This window comes from Glycine max, chromosome 17, assembly GCF_000004515.6.
Source record: "Glycine max cultivar Williams 82 chromosome 17, Glycine_max_v4.0, whole genome shotgun sequence".
Classification (NCBI taxonomy): Eukaryota; Viridiplantae; Streptophyta; class Magnoliopsida; order Fabales; family Fabaceae; genus Glycine; species Glycine max.
In genome coordinates, this window is record NC_038253.2 from 34,199,004 (window position 1) to 34,215,084 (window position 16,081).

At 33.2% G+C, this 16,081-nt stretch overlaps 1 protein-coding gene across 2 annotated transcripts; it reads right to left on the bottom strand.

The window, feature by feature from the left end:
- Window positions 1-850: 850 nt before the first annotated feature.
- On the bottom strand, window positions 851-14,652 carry LOC102663214 (transcription factor MYC1). Of its 2 annotated transcripts, XM_006601078.4 has the most exons (3): window positions 13,774-14,652; window positions 11,537-12,024; window positions 851-1,208 (listed from the first exon to the last, which is right to left on the bottom strand). In XM_006601078.4, the coding sequence occupies exons 1-2, from the start codon at window positions 14,475-14,477 to the stop codon at window positions 11,847-11,849; spliced, it is 882 nt and encodes a 293-aa protein (XP_006601141.1). In that variant the 5' UTR covers window positions 14,478-14,652; the 3' UTR covers window positions 851-1,208; window positions 11,537-11,846. The 2 variants fall into 2 exon arrangements, with proteins under 2 accessions (XP_006601141.1, XP_040866924.1); XM_041010990.1 differs by lacking the exons at window positions 851-1,208; window positions 11,537-12,024 and adding an exon at window positions 12,057-12,561.
- Window positions 14,653-16,081: the final 1,429 nt, after the last annotated feature.

The following is a 16,081-nucleotide window of genomic DNA, read 5'->3' on the forward strand; positions in this document are numbered from 1 at the left end:
TGGGTGTCGAGCGAGCGGTTTCCGGCAGATTTCAAGTGGGAGGAGAAAGAGAAGAGAGACTGCAGGGTTTTCGAGCGCATGGGTTGTGAAATTTCAATGTTTTAACTTATAAACATAACAACATCGGTTTTTTAAGGATAACCGATGTTAACTGAATATAGTTGACATTGGTTTTTAGAAAACCAATGTTAACATCAACAAGGTAACATCAGTTTCTTAAAAAACTGATGTTAAGTTCAACTCCTTAACATTGATTTTGTCAAAACCGATGTTAACTCTATGAAGTTAACATCGGTTTTTCAAAACCGATGTTAACATATTCATCTTAACATCATGTTAACATCGGTTATTTACATAACCGATGTTAACATGAAGTAGTTAACATCGATTTTTCTAAAACCAATGTTAAGTAACTTCATTTATTTACAAAAATGCCATCGCGCTTTCGTTAACATCGGTTTTCGCAATAACCGATGTTAATTGACCGATGTAGAAAGCCTTTTTTTTAGTAGTGTTTATATGATTATGAAATTGTAGGTTAACCTCTCGGTACATCCCTAAAACCTTAGAATGGTGATAAACATTGATCAATTCATTCAATATAAAAAGTGATAGAAAAAAATTGAAAAGGAACAAAAATTAATTCTTTCAAAGTTCATAGGACTATGCTCAATCCTAGAAATAAAAATAACTACTCACGGATAACCACAAAATCAAAACAAATTTAGAAAAGAAAGATAAAAAACCGAAGAAAGATAAATGATTAAGGTTCTATCACTCTTCCCTAAGTCGACAAACATCAAAATGCATAACCCTATTCTAAAGTTCAAAAGGGTATTTAAAGATAATGCACTAAAAAGTTCAGACTTAAATACAATTAAAATCATAAAAACAATGTAAATTTACATCTGATGTCGCTCACAACCGTGAACCTTGATATCGTGGGCAAACAAATTAAATGAGTTCCAAAATGGATCATAGTTGTGATCTATCTCAAAGTTGTGAACCTTGCTTCTTGTTCCAAAGCTTGCTCCAACAATGTGGATCACACGTGTGAACTGTATCTCACGGTTGTGAGACTTCCCCAGGCTTCAAAAAAGTCAATTTTTCTTCTCTTCTTGGCATCTACAATCTCCAATAATCCATCTCAAGTTCCCACAATGCCTCTCTAAGTTGCTTAAGGTACCCTCAAACTCTTGAATTAATATCTGAAAACAGAATAACATCATACGCATAGCCAGTTACACAGAAGATAATGCCAAAATGTACAACTAAACTAAATGAAATGCATTACAAATGTAGTATGAAATGCACAATGCATCAATAATTATTCTATAATTTATTTACTTTTTTTAAAAAAAGGTAACTTTAAAATATATATCACACAAAATAATAATTAAAAGTAACAATTTCATAAAAATATAGTTAGATTTAAAAATTCACAAAAAATTTATTTTAATTAATAATTCAAGATACAAATTATTAAAATTTATATTGACTAAATAACTTCCATAACATGTGCTTTATATATTATTCCAAGGCTTATATACATTAATAGTTTATGCATTAACAATGTAAAGAAATTTTACTCTTTTATTAAATCACAAATCATCATCTATAATAGAATAAATGACTATTTAGGTTCCTAAATATGTAAATCAGTAAGAAATTAGTCTCTAAAAGAACAAAATTTCTGATTTAGTCATTGAATATTTAAAAAGTACAACAATTTTTTGCATGTTATTAAGTTTGTGAGACTATTTTATCATTAATATATAATTTTAAAGAATCAATTTGACATTAAGTTATATATTTATGACCAATTTGACATTAAGTTTTAAACTTCAGGGACAAATTTGTCATTAAGTTATATATCAGATGTAATTGTCGAACTTTTTACATATTACGAGACATAATTCAATTTTTTTATTCTTTCAATAACTAAATTGTCACCGGTTTACATACTTAGGGACTAAAATGACCATTTATCTTATATAATAAGTTTGTTGAAATTTATCTTATATAATAAGTTTGTTGAGTTTTACAATAACTCCTTAAAAGTTATATTTACCATATTTTATGATTGATTGATAGTGTAAAGTTTTTTATACTAACAATGCTTGGAAATTAAAATCTAGAAAAAAAATAACGATGCACTTTTATTTTTTAATATTTCATTTATCATGAAAATATAAATTAAATTAAAATTATTTATATTATTCACTTCTTTTGTTGCACTTAAAAATAATAACAAATGGTAAAGGATCTTTATAGCGAAGACCTCTAGCATTAAATTATTGAGTACAACCACTTATGAGAACTAAGTATTTTGTTTAAGAAAGATATTCTATAATGCATTTTTTACAATTTTAATGACTTATATAAGTCTAATGATATAATTTGCATGAGTTCAAGAAACTCTATCATTACACATCTAATTGGAGATATAGCAAGACAATATGTTGGTTGGGATATGACTCAAAAGTAGGAGTGATAATGTGGGGTGAGTCAAATGGATTGGCCTGCTGAACTCGCCTCAAAATGGTCGAGTGGGGTAAGTATTTCAACCACCTGCCCGTTGCAGCCCACTCCGCCTAATCTGCCAACCTGGCGGGCCACAAGTGGGATGGGACAGGTTGACCCACCGTCCCACTAATTATTGTATTTTTTAATAATATTATGTTATCAATTTTATGTATGTTAGAATTTGCAAAATTTGAAATCTATTCCTAAACATAAATATTTTTTTTGTATGTGTATCTATATCATCACTTCGCATTAACAAAGCTTTTAATTATAGTTAATAGTGATGCTTTGATGTTTGGAAAGTTAATGTTGTATATGAACGAATTGGAAGTAGTAAATTTATGAATTTCATTGGTGATCTTTTATATACTAGACATAGAACTGACCACATTATATTTCTTTTGGAACCTTGGTTTTACGTGTGTACACACTATACAAATATAGGCTCAAATTGGTTGAAATAGATTCATATTGCTTAGTGGGGGTATATGATGTGTGTTATTTTATCTTGTGTAATGTTTTATTATATTTGTGTCAAATAAAATGCTTGAGAGTGTCTTACAAAGGTTGTAAAATTAGTATAATTAAAATACATATATTTTCAAATGAAATGAAAGACATACACAAAAAATTTCAAATTTATTTTCAAATTTGGCAGGCTAGCCCGCCAACCCCACCCTAAGTTGAGACAGGTCAAGATGTCCAACCTGTTGAGATTTGGCGGCCCCGCCTACCCCACCCTATTTTTGGCTTGCTAAAGACGGGCCAAGCCAACCACATTGCCACCCCTATTCAGAAGAAGTATGGTTGGGTCAAGTCGTTACATGGAGGTGTGTGCATATAATAGGGAGAGAAAAAGGTTACATTGGTTAACTGTAAATATGATAAGGTTGGGAGATTATTATAAGGCTTAAATACATTTTTTGTTCTTTCAATTTAGTATTTTTTTTTTTGCTTTTCTTTCTTGCAATTTTATTGGTAAATGACCATTTTGGTCCCTAAATGTGTAAATCAATAACAATTTACGATGTATTTCTAACACACTAGAAGTGGGTTGAATTATATATATATATATATATATATATATATATATATATATATATATATATATATATATATATATATATATGCAAATGTTAAAAGCTTAAAATAAAGAGTATAAACACTTGTTTTATACTGCTTCACTCAACCTCTTGAGTTACGTCTAGTTCTCCTTCAACACTTTGAAGGATTCCATTAATCAAAACTGATTACAAAATAAGTATTCTACCTTTCACTTCTGGTTACACCAAGTATTCTTTATGCTACTACTGGCACACCCTTAATCCCCCTAAGATTACCAAGTTTTCTTTGATCACTAAGTCATTCCTGATTTTCCAAACAATAAGTTTGATAAATACATCTGATTCAACTCTCTCAAAGAGAATAAACAATAAGCTCAGTTATAATAAAAACTTTGCACAACAAAGTATAGCTCTTTAAGTTCAAATGTTTAGATTGTTCAATGATTTCAATAGAGTTTCAACACTTAAAAAATAATGATAACTTTGTTGTTGATTCTAGTGCCTAAGTCTTTTGTATATAGGCTTCAATGGAATGTATCCATTGTGGGATCTATGCCTTCTTGAAAGGATTCGTTGTCATATAGTTGTCAGCTTTTGCCACATGTAGAGGAGTAAGAGGGGGGCGGGCAGAGACAACATTATACTGTCCTTTTTGCACTACACAATTTTTTGCTCCACTACATGTAGTATAACAATTTTGTAGAGAATATTCATTTTTGCTTAATTTTTTGTGTACACACTTGAAATTCAAATGATTAGTAATTTAAAGCACACGAGAGAAATATAATATTTCTAAGATTCTAGAACATGTATCAATCTCGTGAATTGAACAAGTGTACAAAGTCATATCTGGACGTTAACCAACTTAGATATAAATTATTTGTGTAAGTTAGTTAGCTTTTAATTGGATGGTCAAACAGACACAACATTTTGGATGTTGATTTTCATAAAAGTTTGGATGCTTGTTTTAGTTACAATGCTTTGGATGTTGGACGATCTATTTGTAAAACAAGTTCCTTGTTTGGATGCTTAGAAAGCATAGTGAATAAAAATAAAAGACTCGGGTATGATTTTGTTACCAATCATGTATTGGACGATGTGCTTCCTATAACACTCAATTGAAATTCATTAGTCCATACAAAATTTAATACATTTGTTATCATCAAAACCATATATTTTTTAGGGGTTAGAGACCATCCAATGTCATTGGTTCTAACAATTTGGTCCTTGAAAGAATAAAAATTCTAATTTAGTATCTAAATGTGTAAAAAGTGTGAGAATTACGTCTCGTCTCATGTACAAATTAATGAAAAATATGTCATTGAATTTTACAACTTAATGTCAAATTGTTCATAAAAATATAACTTAATGTCAAATTAGTCCTTGAACATTATAACTTAGTGACAAAATGGTCCTAAAAACTTTTTAAAAATGTTCTTTTTACACACAACATTATGACTTTATGTCAAATTCGTTCTTAAACATTATAACTTAATGACAAAATAATCTTATAAATTTAACGACATGACTAATTTATCTTACTTTTTATAATTCGAGGACTAAATTAAAATTTTTCATCTTTCAGGGATCAATTTGTCATAGTTTCACACTTTTAGGAACAAAAATAATTTTTCACCTTATTTTTTAACTACTTTTGTTCAGGACAAACTTAACAATAATACTATAATTTTAATTTATTAATATTTCATAGTTGATTAAAAATATTATTGAAAAATAATATTAATATTAAAATTCTAAAGTATATAAAGAATAAATCTATATGAATATTTGAAATATGTAAAATTATTATATATATATATATATATATATATATATAATTTGCAGGAAAATTAACTGCGGATTGAAAATTCATCGGAAAATAACGAAAAAATATGAAATTGGCCGGAAAATCCGTAGGAAAGATCATGCAAATTTGAAAATTGACAGAAAGCTATTATCCACAAAGAAATTACCCACCTATTAAAGTTTGTAGGAAAATTCACAAAAAATGGATTTGAAATTTTTGTGAAAAATCCACCGGAAATTCCACACCTAGGCAAAGTTATAGCATGGGTTCACGTGACAAAATTGGATGGGACTATGGTGACTAGCCTTGGAAAGGTTGCAAGAAGGCTTTCAATGTGTAAGAGTAAATGGTGTTATGTAATTGTTTACCTGCGAGCACAATTAAGGGACGTGGTTCTGAATAAGATTTGAAGTTGAAATATATATGTTGTATTATTGCATGAAGTGAAGGAGTTCCAGTTTAGGTCTTTTTGTCTGGTTGAGTTGTCTTGAATGTGTTTATTCAGCACAGATGGTTTGCTTTGGAGCCAAGAGGATGCCAACTGCTTACAAGGCAATGTTTTGGAAACAAAGGGGAGGGGGAATCAGTGATTTATTTTCTCCACCACAGGTTACAATATGTCAAGGTACGCTCATAATATTTAATTTATGTAGTTTGATCTAAATATGTCATTTAAATTTATTTGCATGTTTAGATCAGTACCTATTTAATTTACATTTGGTATCAGAGCTTGTTTGAGTTGGTCTCGAACCCTTGCCCTACAACAAGAAATGACTTCCTTTGCCACTAAGCTATTGCGATTTATTTGTTTATTAGGTGCAGTTCATGTATATTTATAATTGTTGAAGGATAAATCATTTATGTGCAAGCTATTTAAAATTGTGTGTCTCTAAGTTATGCTGAACATGCAATATTATGTTAAATATTGGTATGCATTGGATTTGATCCTTTAAAGTTTATTACATGTTGAATGGATATACGTACAATATTATTTTGAATTGGTATACATGTAATTTTTATGATTTAATATTGAGCACGTTTGCATTATTAAGTATGTTATGCAAAGATTATTTTTGAATGTTAAGTGATTAATATAATTTTATTAAATTAGAGAGTAGCCACATCAATCTTTAATTGAGTCAAATTATATGCTAAATTTATAATCACATTAGAAATATTAATTGTGATTAATCATATGTAATGTGATGAAATCTACCCACAAGAATTTTGTTGTATTTGTATGATTAATTAGGATAAAATATTAGATTATATTTCTTAATTTACCCACAGGAATTAAGGAAAAGAACATGATTTAATAGTTTTATCGTAAAGTTGCATGATGAATCTAATTGAATAGGACTTTAGCCCACATGCAAGTTTTGTGTCAATAGATTCATATATTGAGACATGATTTGCATTGGCAAAACATGACATTTGTTTAGTCTCAAATTTTCTTAATGAGCATGTGTGTTTGTTTGTAATTTCACAATCTATGAATATTTCTTGTGACCTTCCCATATTGAAAGGTGATAATTATAAGGTTTGGAAGGAAATAATTTTCCTTCACTTGGGTTGGATGGATATTGACTATGCTATAAGGAAGGATGAGCCACCGGCTATTACTGAAACTAGCGAACCTGATATTGTTGACCTTTATGAAAAGTGGGAGAGATCTAATCGTCTCTCCGTTATGTTCATAAAAACCAACATATCCGCTAGTATCCGGGGTTCAGTTGACTAGCATGATAAGGTCAGAGATCTGTTGAAAGCCATTGATGAACAGTTTACAACCTCTGAGAAGTCGCTTGCTAGCACACTCATTATGCAGTTCTCTTCCATTAAGCTTACTGGAACGAGAGGTGTGTGAACATATCATGCACTTAAGGGACATAGTGGCTCAGTTGAAAACCCTTGAAGTTACCATGTCTGAATCCTTCCTGGTACATTTCATTTTGTGCACCCTACCTCAACAGTATACACCCTTTAAAATCTCTTACAACACACATAAGGATAAATGGTCTATTAATGAATTGATGACCATGTGTGTTCAAGAAGAGGAGAGATTGATAATGGAAGAGGGTGAGAAGGTAAATTTGACTACTTCTACTTTTGGAAAGGATAGAAAGAAGTCTGTAGGCACCAATAAAGGAAGGATTCCAACTCAACCAACAATTAAAAAGGAGTCAAAGTGTTTCTTTTGTAAAAAGAAAGGACACATAAAGAAGGACTGCCCCAAATTTAAAAGTTGGTTCGAGAAGAAAGGTACACCATTTACTTTCATTTGTTATGAATCTAATATGATTAATGTGAACCATAATACATGATGGATTGACTTTGGTTCTAAAATTCATGTTTCTAATACCTTGCAGGGTATGGAAAGCCTAAGGAAGCCAGTGGGAAGTGAGTAGTGCATCTACTCAGGGAGTAGGATGAGCTTGCATGTAGAGGCCATTGGAACATGCGTCTTAGTTTTAAGTAGTGACTTTAAATTACATTTGGAGAAAGTTTTTTATGTTCCTAGTTTTTGTAAAAACTTAATTTTTGTTTCTAAACTTGCACCTTTGGGATTCTATTTTAATTTTACAGACTTTGGTTTTAATTTATTGAATAAATATGAAATTATTGGTCGTGGTCAATTGGTTGATGGTCTTTATTCGATTGAATTGAAAAGCGACGCTACTTATAATTCTATGCACGTTTCTATTGGGTTAAAACAATGTATTGTGAATGAAGAATCCTCTATGTTGTGGCACCAGAGATTAGGACATATCTCTATTGAGAGAATCAAGCAATTAGTAAATGAAGGAGTACTTAGTACTTTGGATTTCGCTGATTTTGATACTTGTGTAGATTACATTAAGGGTAAGCAAACTAACAAGTCTAAAAAGGGTGCAAAGAAGAGTTCTAATTTATTAGAAATCATACATACAGACATACATTGTCCAGACATGGATGCAAATAGTCCAAAATACTTCATAACCTTTATAGATGATTATTCACGATATATGTATCTCTACTTACTTCATTCTAAGAATGAAGCTTTAGATGCCCTTAAAGTTTTTAAGGCTGAAGTTGAGAAATAATGTGGAAAACAAATTAAGATCGTGAGATCAAATAGAGGTGGGGAGTACTATGGTAGATACACAGAGAATGGACAAGCATCAGGTTCATTTGCGAAATTTCTTCAAGAACATGGGATTGTTGCCCAATACATTATGCCTGGTTCTCTGGATCAGAATGGTGTGGCAAAACGAAGAAATCGAACCTTATTAGACATGGTGAGAAGCATGAGGAGTAATGTAAAGCTTCCTCAATTTTTGTGGATTGATTCTCTTAAGACGGCTGCGTATATATTAAATCGAGTTCCAACCAAGGTTATCTCAAAGACACCTTTTGAGTTATTCAAGGGTTGAAAACCAAGTTTGCGACATATACGCGTTTGGGGATGCCCGTCTGAAGTAAGAATTTATAATCCACAAGAGAAGAAACTAGACCCTAGGACTATTACTGGGTATTTCATTGGATATGCTGAAAGGTCTAAAGGGTATAGGTTCTATTGTCCATCCCACAACACTAGGATTGTGGAATCAAGGAATGCAAAGTTTCTTGAAAATGACTTGATTAGTGGGAGTGATCAATTTCAGAACATTTCTTCTGAAAGGGATCACTATGAAGCTGAATCTTCTGGGACAAGTAATAGGTTGGTAGTCATTCCTACCCCTCAAGTTAAAATGGGTGTTAGACAACCAGTGATTGAAGTTCCACAAGCTGTTGAAAGTGATCATGTAGATCAAGTTGTTTGTGAGGAACAACATGATGATATTGAACAAACTGGTGAAGAACCGGTTGAACAAGTTCCTCAGCAGGATGATCAAGCAGCATTAAGAAGATCTACTAGAGTAAAAAGGACAACAATTCCTAGTGATTATGTAGTGTACCTACAAGAATCAGACTACAACATTGGAGCCGAAAATGATCCTGAGACGTTTTCATAAGCCATGAGTTCTAAGGAATCAAATTTGTGGTATGATGCTATGAGGGATGAGATGGATTCTATGGCATCTAACCAAGTTTGGGATCTCGTTGAGTTGCCTGTTGGTGTAAAAGCCATCGAATGTAGATGGGTCTTCAAAACAAAGAAAGACTCAGAAGGCAACATTGAGAGACATAAGGCAAGACTTGTTGCTAAAGGATTCACTCAAAGAGAAGGAATCGATTACACAGAGACCATTTCCCCTGTATCTAAGACAGACTCTCTTCGAGTAATTTTGGCATTAATAGCTCATTTTGATCTTGAGCTACATCAAATGGATGTGAAAACGGCGTTCCTGAATGGTGATCTAGAAGAAGAGGTTTACATGAAATAACTTGAGGGATTCTTATCTAGTGTTGGTGAGCACTTAGTATGCAAGCTTAATAAGTCCATTTATGGATTGAAACAAGCCTCTCGCCAGTGGTATTTAAAATTTCATGAGTTCATTTCTTCATTCAGCTTTGAAGAGAATGTCATGAATCACTGTATGTACCAGAAGGTTAGTGGGAGTAAGATTTGTTTCCTTGTATTATACGTAGATGATATTTTGCTTGCGACTAATGATAAGGGTATGCTATATGAGGTGAAACAATTTCTCTCAAAGAACTTTGATATGAAGGATATGGGAGAGGCATCTTATGTCATAGGCATAAAGATCCATAGAGAAAGATCTCGAGGCATTTTAGGCTTGTCTCAAGAAACCTATATCAACAAAGTTTTAGAGAGATTTAACATGAAATATTGTTCACCAAGTGTAGCTCCCATTGTGAAGGGTGACAAACTCGCTTTGAGTCAGTGCCCCAAAAATGATTTTGAGCGGGAACACATGAAAAATATTCCATATGCTTTAGCAGTTAGAAGCCTTATGTATGCTCAGGTTTGCACTAGACCTGATATTGCGTTCGCTGTTGGAGTCTTGGGAAGATATCAAAGTAATCCAGGTATTGACCACTGGAAAGCTGCAAAGAAAGTGATGAGATATCTTCAAGGAACAAAGGATTACATGCTCATGTATAGACAAACTGATTGTCTGGAAGTGATTGGTTACCCCGACTCAAACTTTGCTGGTTGCATTGATTCACGAAGATCAACATCTGGTTATATTTTTAAGTTAGCCGGTGGAGCTGTATCTTGGAGAAGTGCCAAGCAAACCTTAACTCCTACTTCCACTATGGAGGCTGAGTTTGTTTCCTGTTTTGAGGCTACCTCGCATGGTGTATGGTTGAAGAGTTTCATGTCTGGCCTTAGAGTTGTGGACTCTATTTCTAGGCCATTAAAGTTGTATTGTGACAACTTTGTTGCGGTGTTTATGGCTAAAAACAACAAAAGTGGAAGTCGAAGTAAGCACATCGACATCAAGTACTTAGCCATAAGAGAATGTGTTAAAGAAAAGAAAGTGGTCATTGAACACGTCAACACTGAGTTGATGATTGTTAATCCTTTAACTAAAGGCATGCCACCAAAGAATTTTAAGGATCATGTAGTACGAATGGGACTTGGTTCCATAATGTAATTTCATTGTACGTACATTTGTTATTTTCAATGAAACTCTTATTTAGTTAGATATTTTCTCATATGATTTTGTGCACATATTTATTTATTTCGAAAAAATCATTCGGTTTAGATATAGAATAAATATATGGTTTATTCATTAAGTTTAGAGCTAGTGTTGAGAGACTTGATATATTGTGGTACATGGAAGATAGTACTCATCATCAGAGGACCTATCGCCATGACTCATATATTATGTTTCTTGTTATGGTTGATGTTGAGTTAAATGGACCAAGTGAGAGAATGTTGGAAGCCCACATTCCACATGCTTCTTTTTATTTTATTCCCGTTGCATTTTTTTTGGGAATTTTATTTTCTGAATCTGGTCCATTTTCCTTCCACATTCAACCCCTATCTTTGCAACCACCTTCAGTAACAAATCACATACCCATCCTCTATCTCACGTTCTGATAACAAATTGGTTGAACTCTTTGATGGACAGACTCTATAAATAGGATGAGATGCTCTCAGTTTTGTATCACCAAACTCACTTCTCTATTCAGAAAAATACACCATCTATTCAGAGCGAGTAAGGATCTGGAAGAATAAAATTACCTTCAGGTTCGTGTATGTGCCGCTTCGCGTTCGATTTGCAATGGTTGAAGGTACGCTCGTAATATTTAATTTCCGTTGTTTGATCTGAATATGCCATTTAAATTGATTTGCATGTTTAGATTAGTACCTATTTAATTTACAGAAACATCAAAAATACTTTCTTTTCTTTTGATGCAACATAGTTAAATATTTCACATTGCAATCAACATTAAGTTGGTTTTTACGCTTCCTCGGTGGTAATTTCAGTTATCATGAGTATAGAAGTTAAAAACCAAATTTCATTAATGGAAACTATATATGATGATAAATTTCATGAGGGGCCAGAATAGTCGTCTGAATGTGAAAATGTGCTATCACTGCCTCCATCAGAACTTTCTGATAGGGGCCATGAGCATTTTAAATCACTTATCTTCTCTTTGCCTCGAGATTGCTCAGTTAAGCTGCTCTCACGGTTCTGCATACCTCTTTCACACAACCTCTTTTCTTTCCTGTGATCATGTGTTACAGATTAAATATGAATGCCAAAAAATATAAAGTTTATTTGTTAATTGAATAGCAATTACATTGGTAGGGCAACGTATTCATGTTAAGGGTCGTAAAAGAGGATAATCCCTCTTAATGTAATAGTTGATTGTTTATATGATTGTCAAGCTAGCCAGTAATCAAGTCAAATGGAAAGCTAATAACATGAACAATAAAGTAATTTCAATCAATTAGTGTTTCAACTATTCCTCATACTAATCTTGATTAAGGGTCTGATTTGAGTTTAACTTTGAGCATTTATAGGCTGATAATTATAGAATTTAATGCAGAATAGTTGGCAAGGTGGAGACAACATAGGGTAGCAATGGTGTTGAGTGGTTCAGATCAATAAGAATTTTCGGAATTAGGAAGAGGTTGGAAGTGGCAGGGATGACAGACGGTGGTTTACTTGGCCGTCATGTCAACCAATCATTGTGACCTTTTTAAAATTTTGAATCCCCCATCTCCTTCGTCTATTTACTCTCCAATAATTCTGAATGTCTCTGCTTTGTTTTTATAAGAAAAATGTTAACACATATGAAGAGAGATAAGCATTAAGCACACAAAGGATATAACATGGTATTAGTAGTTTAGTACTTGTAGGAAGAATACAAAGAATTAATGAAGACAAGTAAAAAAGGATTGGGAATAAAACCTAAGCACGGATAAAAATGTGGACTAATACTTCAAATTAATTTCTGAAATTACTATACCACCATTGTATTGTATTTTTTTTAGATAAACCGCAATTGTATTAGTTAATATTAATTTCGCTTCAAATTATTATTTTAGTATTAACTAAAATATGTTGTTTGTCCTTAGAAAATTAAAAAAGTTAAATTTTCATTCTTATAATTTTTTAATGTTTTCAATCCTTATAAAATTAAAATATATTTCATTTTGACTTGGAGTTAAACTCGGTTGATTCAGGTGTTTTTTCCCTTTAGTCATTTGCTTTTGGTTTGATGTATCCAGGGTTGTTTTGTGAAGTCTGGTACTATTTTGCAACCATCTGTTTTAACAACACTCACCACTATTTACAACAGACTCAATAAAATAGATTTGGCGCGAACGTTATTTGATGAATCATTGTCAAAAACTGTGCTTGCTTGGAATGCTATTTCAAGTTATAAGTTAGAAACTAAGGGACCTAATACCAAGCTATGCGTCGATGCAAATTTCTTGCAGAGGAAGAAGAGAGTCAAACGACACCAGCCGATGCCTTGCTGATAGGTTAGTCACATAAGTAAGAGAATCGACGGAATCTAATTCCATATCAAAATGTAGTATATCTCAATTAAAACGTACATAAAATTCCATATAAATGAAAACTAATTTTTTTCTAACTTTACTAGGAACCAAAAACGTGTTTTAACCTTTAATATTTAAGAAGACAAAAGATAAATGTAATTACTTAAATATTTTCTTGTGTTATTCTCTTATGAGAAGTAATATTTTATCTCATTAATCTATATTTATACTAATCTGTAATTAATTTTTTATCATGCAAATTATTCAAATTCAAACTTAAATACAGATTGAAAAAAATACTCTGAATTTTAGTTTTCATTAGAGAAATTTTCAGGACCGAAATATCCATCACCGAGTAAAATCATGCAGTTTAATAATGTATAGTAACTAAATAACACATGAACAATATCATTTAATATTATTTCAGTAAAAAATGAAAGTAATTAATTAATTGGGTTAGTTACCGTTGTCGTGGTGGTAGAGTGGGATGGCCGTCCACTGCGTTGAAGTTGAACAAATCGAGCACTTTGTTCATGAGATCAGGGTTCTGGAAAATCACCTCGGTGGAAGCGAGTTCAACGACGCCGTTTGCGGAAGGTATGCAAACCAGAGTCCGAAGCCCATACATCCGCCCCTGCCGGGCCCGTTCGCAGGCCAATTCAGATAACCGGTCGGACCCGGCGACCCAGACCGGGGTCGAGTTGAAAAAAGCCTGGCCCGGGAGGGTGGTGCCGTTAGCAAAAGACTGAGTCATGGACAGCAGAAAGAACCACACGGTGTCGGTGACCTCTTCGTCCACGTCATCGGCGGAGACCGAGGGCCCCGAAATTAAGGAGTTGAGCTCGAGAAGAACCTTCTTGCGGCGAGCCTGTTCTGCAGACGTCGTCGTTTTGGGAGCTTTGCCTTTGGCTTTGTCCTCTTCCTCGCCCTGGTAATAGCCGTCGCCCCAACGGAGAAGGGTAGCGCCGGAGAAGTTGTCGTGAGAAGACTCCCAGAAAATTGCATAGGTCCAGCTTTCTCTAGCTCCTTCTAGTAGCGTCTGCAACCGCCTTTGTAGAGGAGACTGAGATTGCGGCGGCGGAGGCGGCGGAGCTCTGCTCGTGTCGGGTCCCGGAGTGGCGGATTGCGGCGTTGACAGCCACAGGGAGGAGAGGTCGGGGGAGCTCATGCAGGCCTCCCTGTTGTCCTCGGCCAGACTCGGAGCACCGATCAAGAAATATAATTATGATTATATCTTTTTCTTGTTGTTGGTTTTCCACAATCTTGAGCCACACTAAATGTAAATATCTCTTTCAATGAAAATTTGAACCTTAGTTCATTATATTATGAAAGATTACTGTTGATATTATGATTATATTTTTTATATTCATCGGAATTGAAGTCAAGTATTAGAGAATTTACCATAAGTGATGCATACTGTATTAAATTATATGGATTAGATGTCCATTATTTAAGGTTATTATGATTATGTAATATAATGTGATAACTTCCTCTTGTCTGTTAGATGAGAGACTTAAATGATGACTGTTAGATCAAAATAGATGATCTAGATGTAATCTCGCATTGAACTGTGTTTAATTTACTCCCTTCTTGGCTTCTCTTCCACACGCATGTGTTTCTCTTCTTTGACCAGTCTCTGTTTTTTTATGCCAACTGGAAGTCTTTTTGTCTTTTCTTTAATCAATAAAAAATTGGCACTTTCATAAAGGCTAATTCATAGTGTATTCAAATGGGTGATGTTGTGTTCTTGTCTTCCAGACCGTGCAAACATGACTAGGAATTTTTAATCAATTTATAATTAGGTCCTTAAACTATAAAAAACTTTAATTAGGTCCTTCATCTTTTCCGATTTTTGTAATCAGTGGTTGTCCGGAAGAATCATTCTTTGTTTTCCATATTCTAATATGCTTTGCTTTATCAAGTATAAAAAGTGTCATGGTGATATATGGGATCATTGATCTTAGCTACCGATACTTATCGTTTGACAAGAGAATCAAGAATGCTACTCGTTCAAAAGGCCAAGGAAAGATTGCCCACTTAAGGAAACCAATTTATACAAGAAATTCTCACATCATCCTCTAGTAAAGAATTTACTCTAGGATAGATTTTGTTCATTAATTTTCCTCTACTCCTTTTGTCTCTTCCTCATAGATCCTTAAACCAATGAATGAGAAATGTTCTTCCTCCAAGATCATACGAGAATTCTTCATTTTATATCATATGTTCCATTCTTTTTTAGTTTGTCATTATAACAATTATAACAATCATCTTTCATGAGTCGATGACTATGGTGCTGAAGACATCTTTGATTATGATGAACATAATTAAGTAGACATTTGTTTTGGATTTTAGCTCATCATCCATTCTTTCTGTTAATTTTGTCACAAATCCTTTTAGAGTGCAATAGTCAACTTTATGATGAGAATCATGAAACTGGCCAAATACAGGCTAAAGGCCCAAGTGGAGAAGGACGAAGGCCTAAGTGGAGAAAGACAAAGCCCCCGAGTGGAGAAAGATGAAGGCCTAAGTGGAGAAGGATGAAGGCCCAGAGGCAGAGACACTATCAAGACAATTAATTGTTGCTGAAGGCCCAAACTAATTTGAAGGCCCAAGTTAAATATGTTTTTAGTTATAATTTTTATTTATTGTAATTTTCGCCCAACCTGTTTAGAAGGCCCATGTCTATTTTTATCTTTTTGTTTAGCTACACTATAAGTATTGGTTTTTGTTTTGAATAAGAAAAAACTTTTGGCATTTTGATAAAATTTGGTG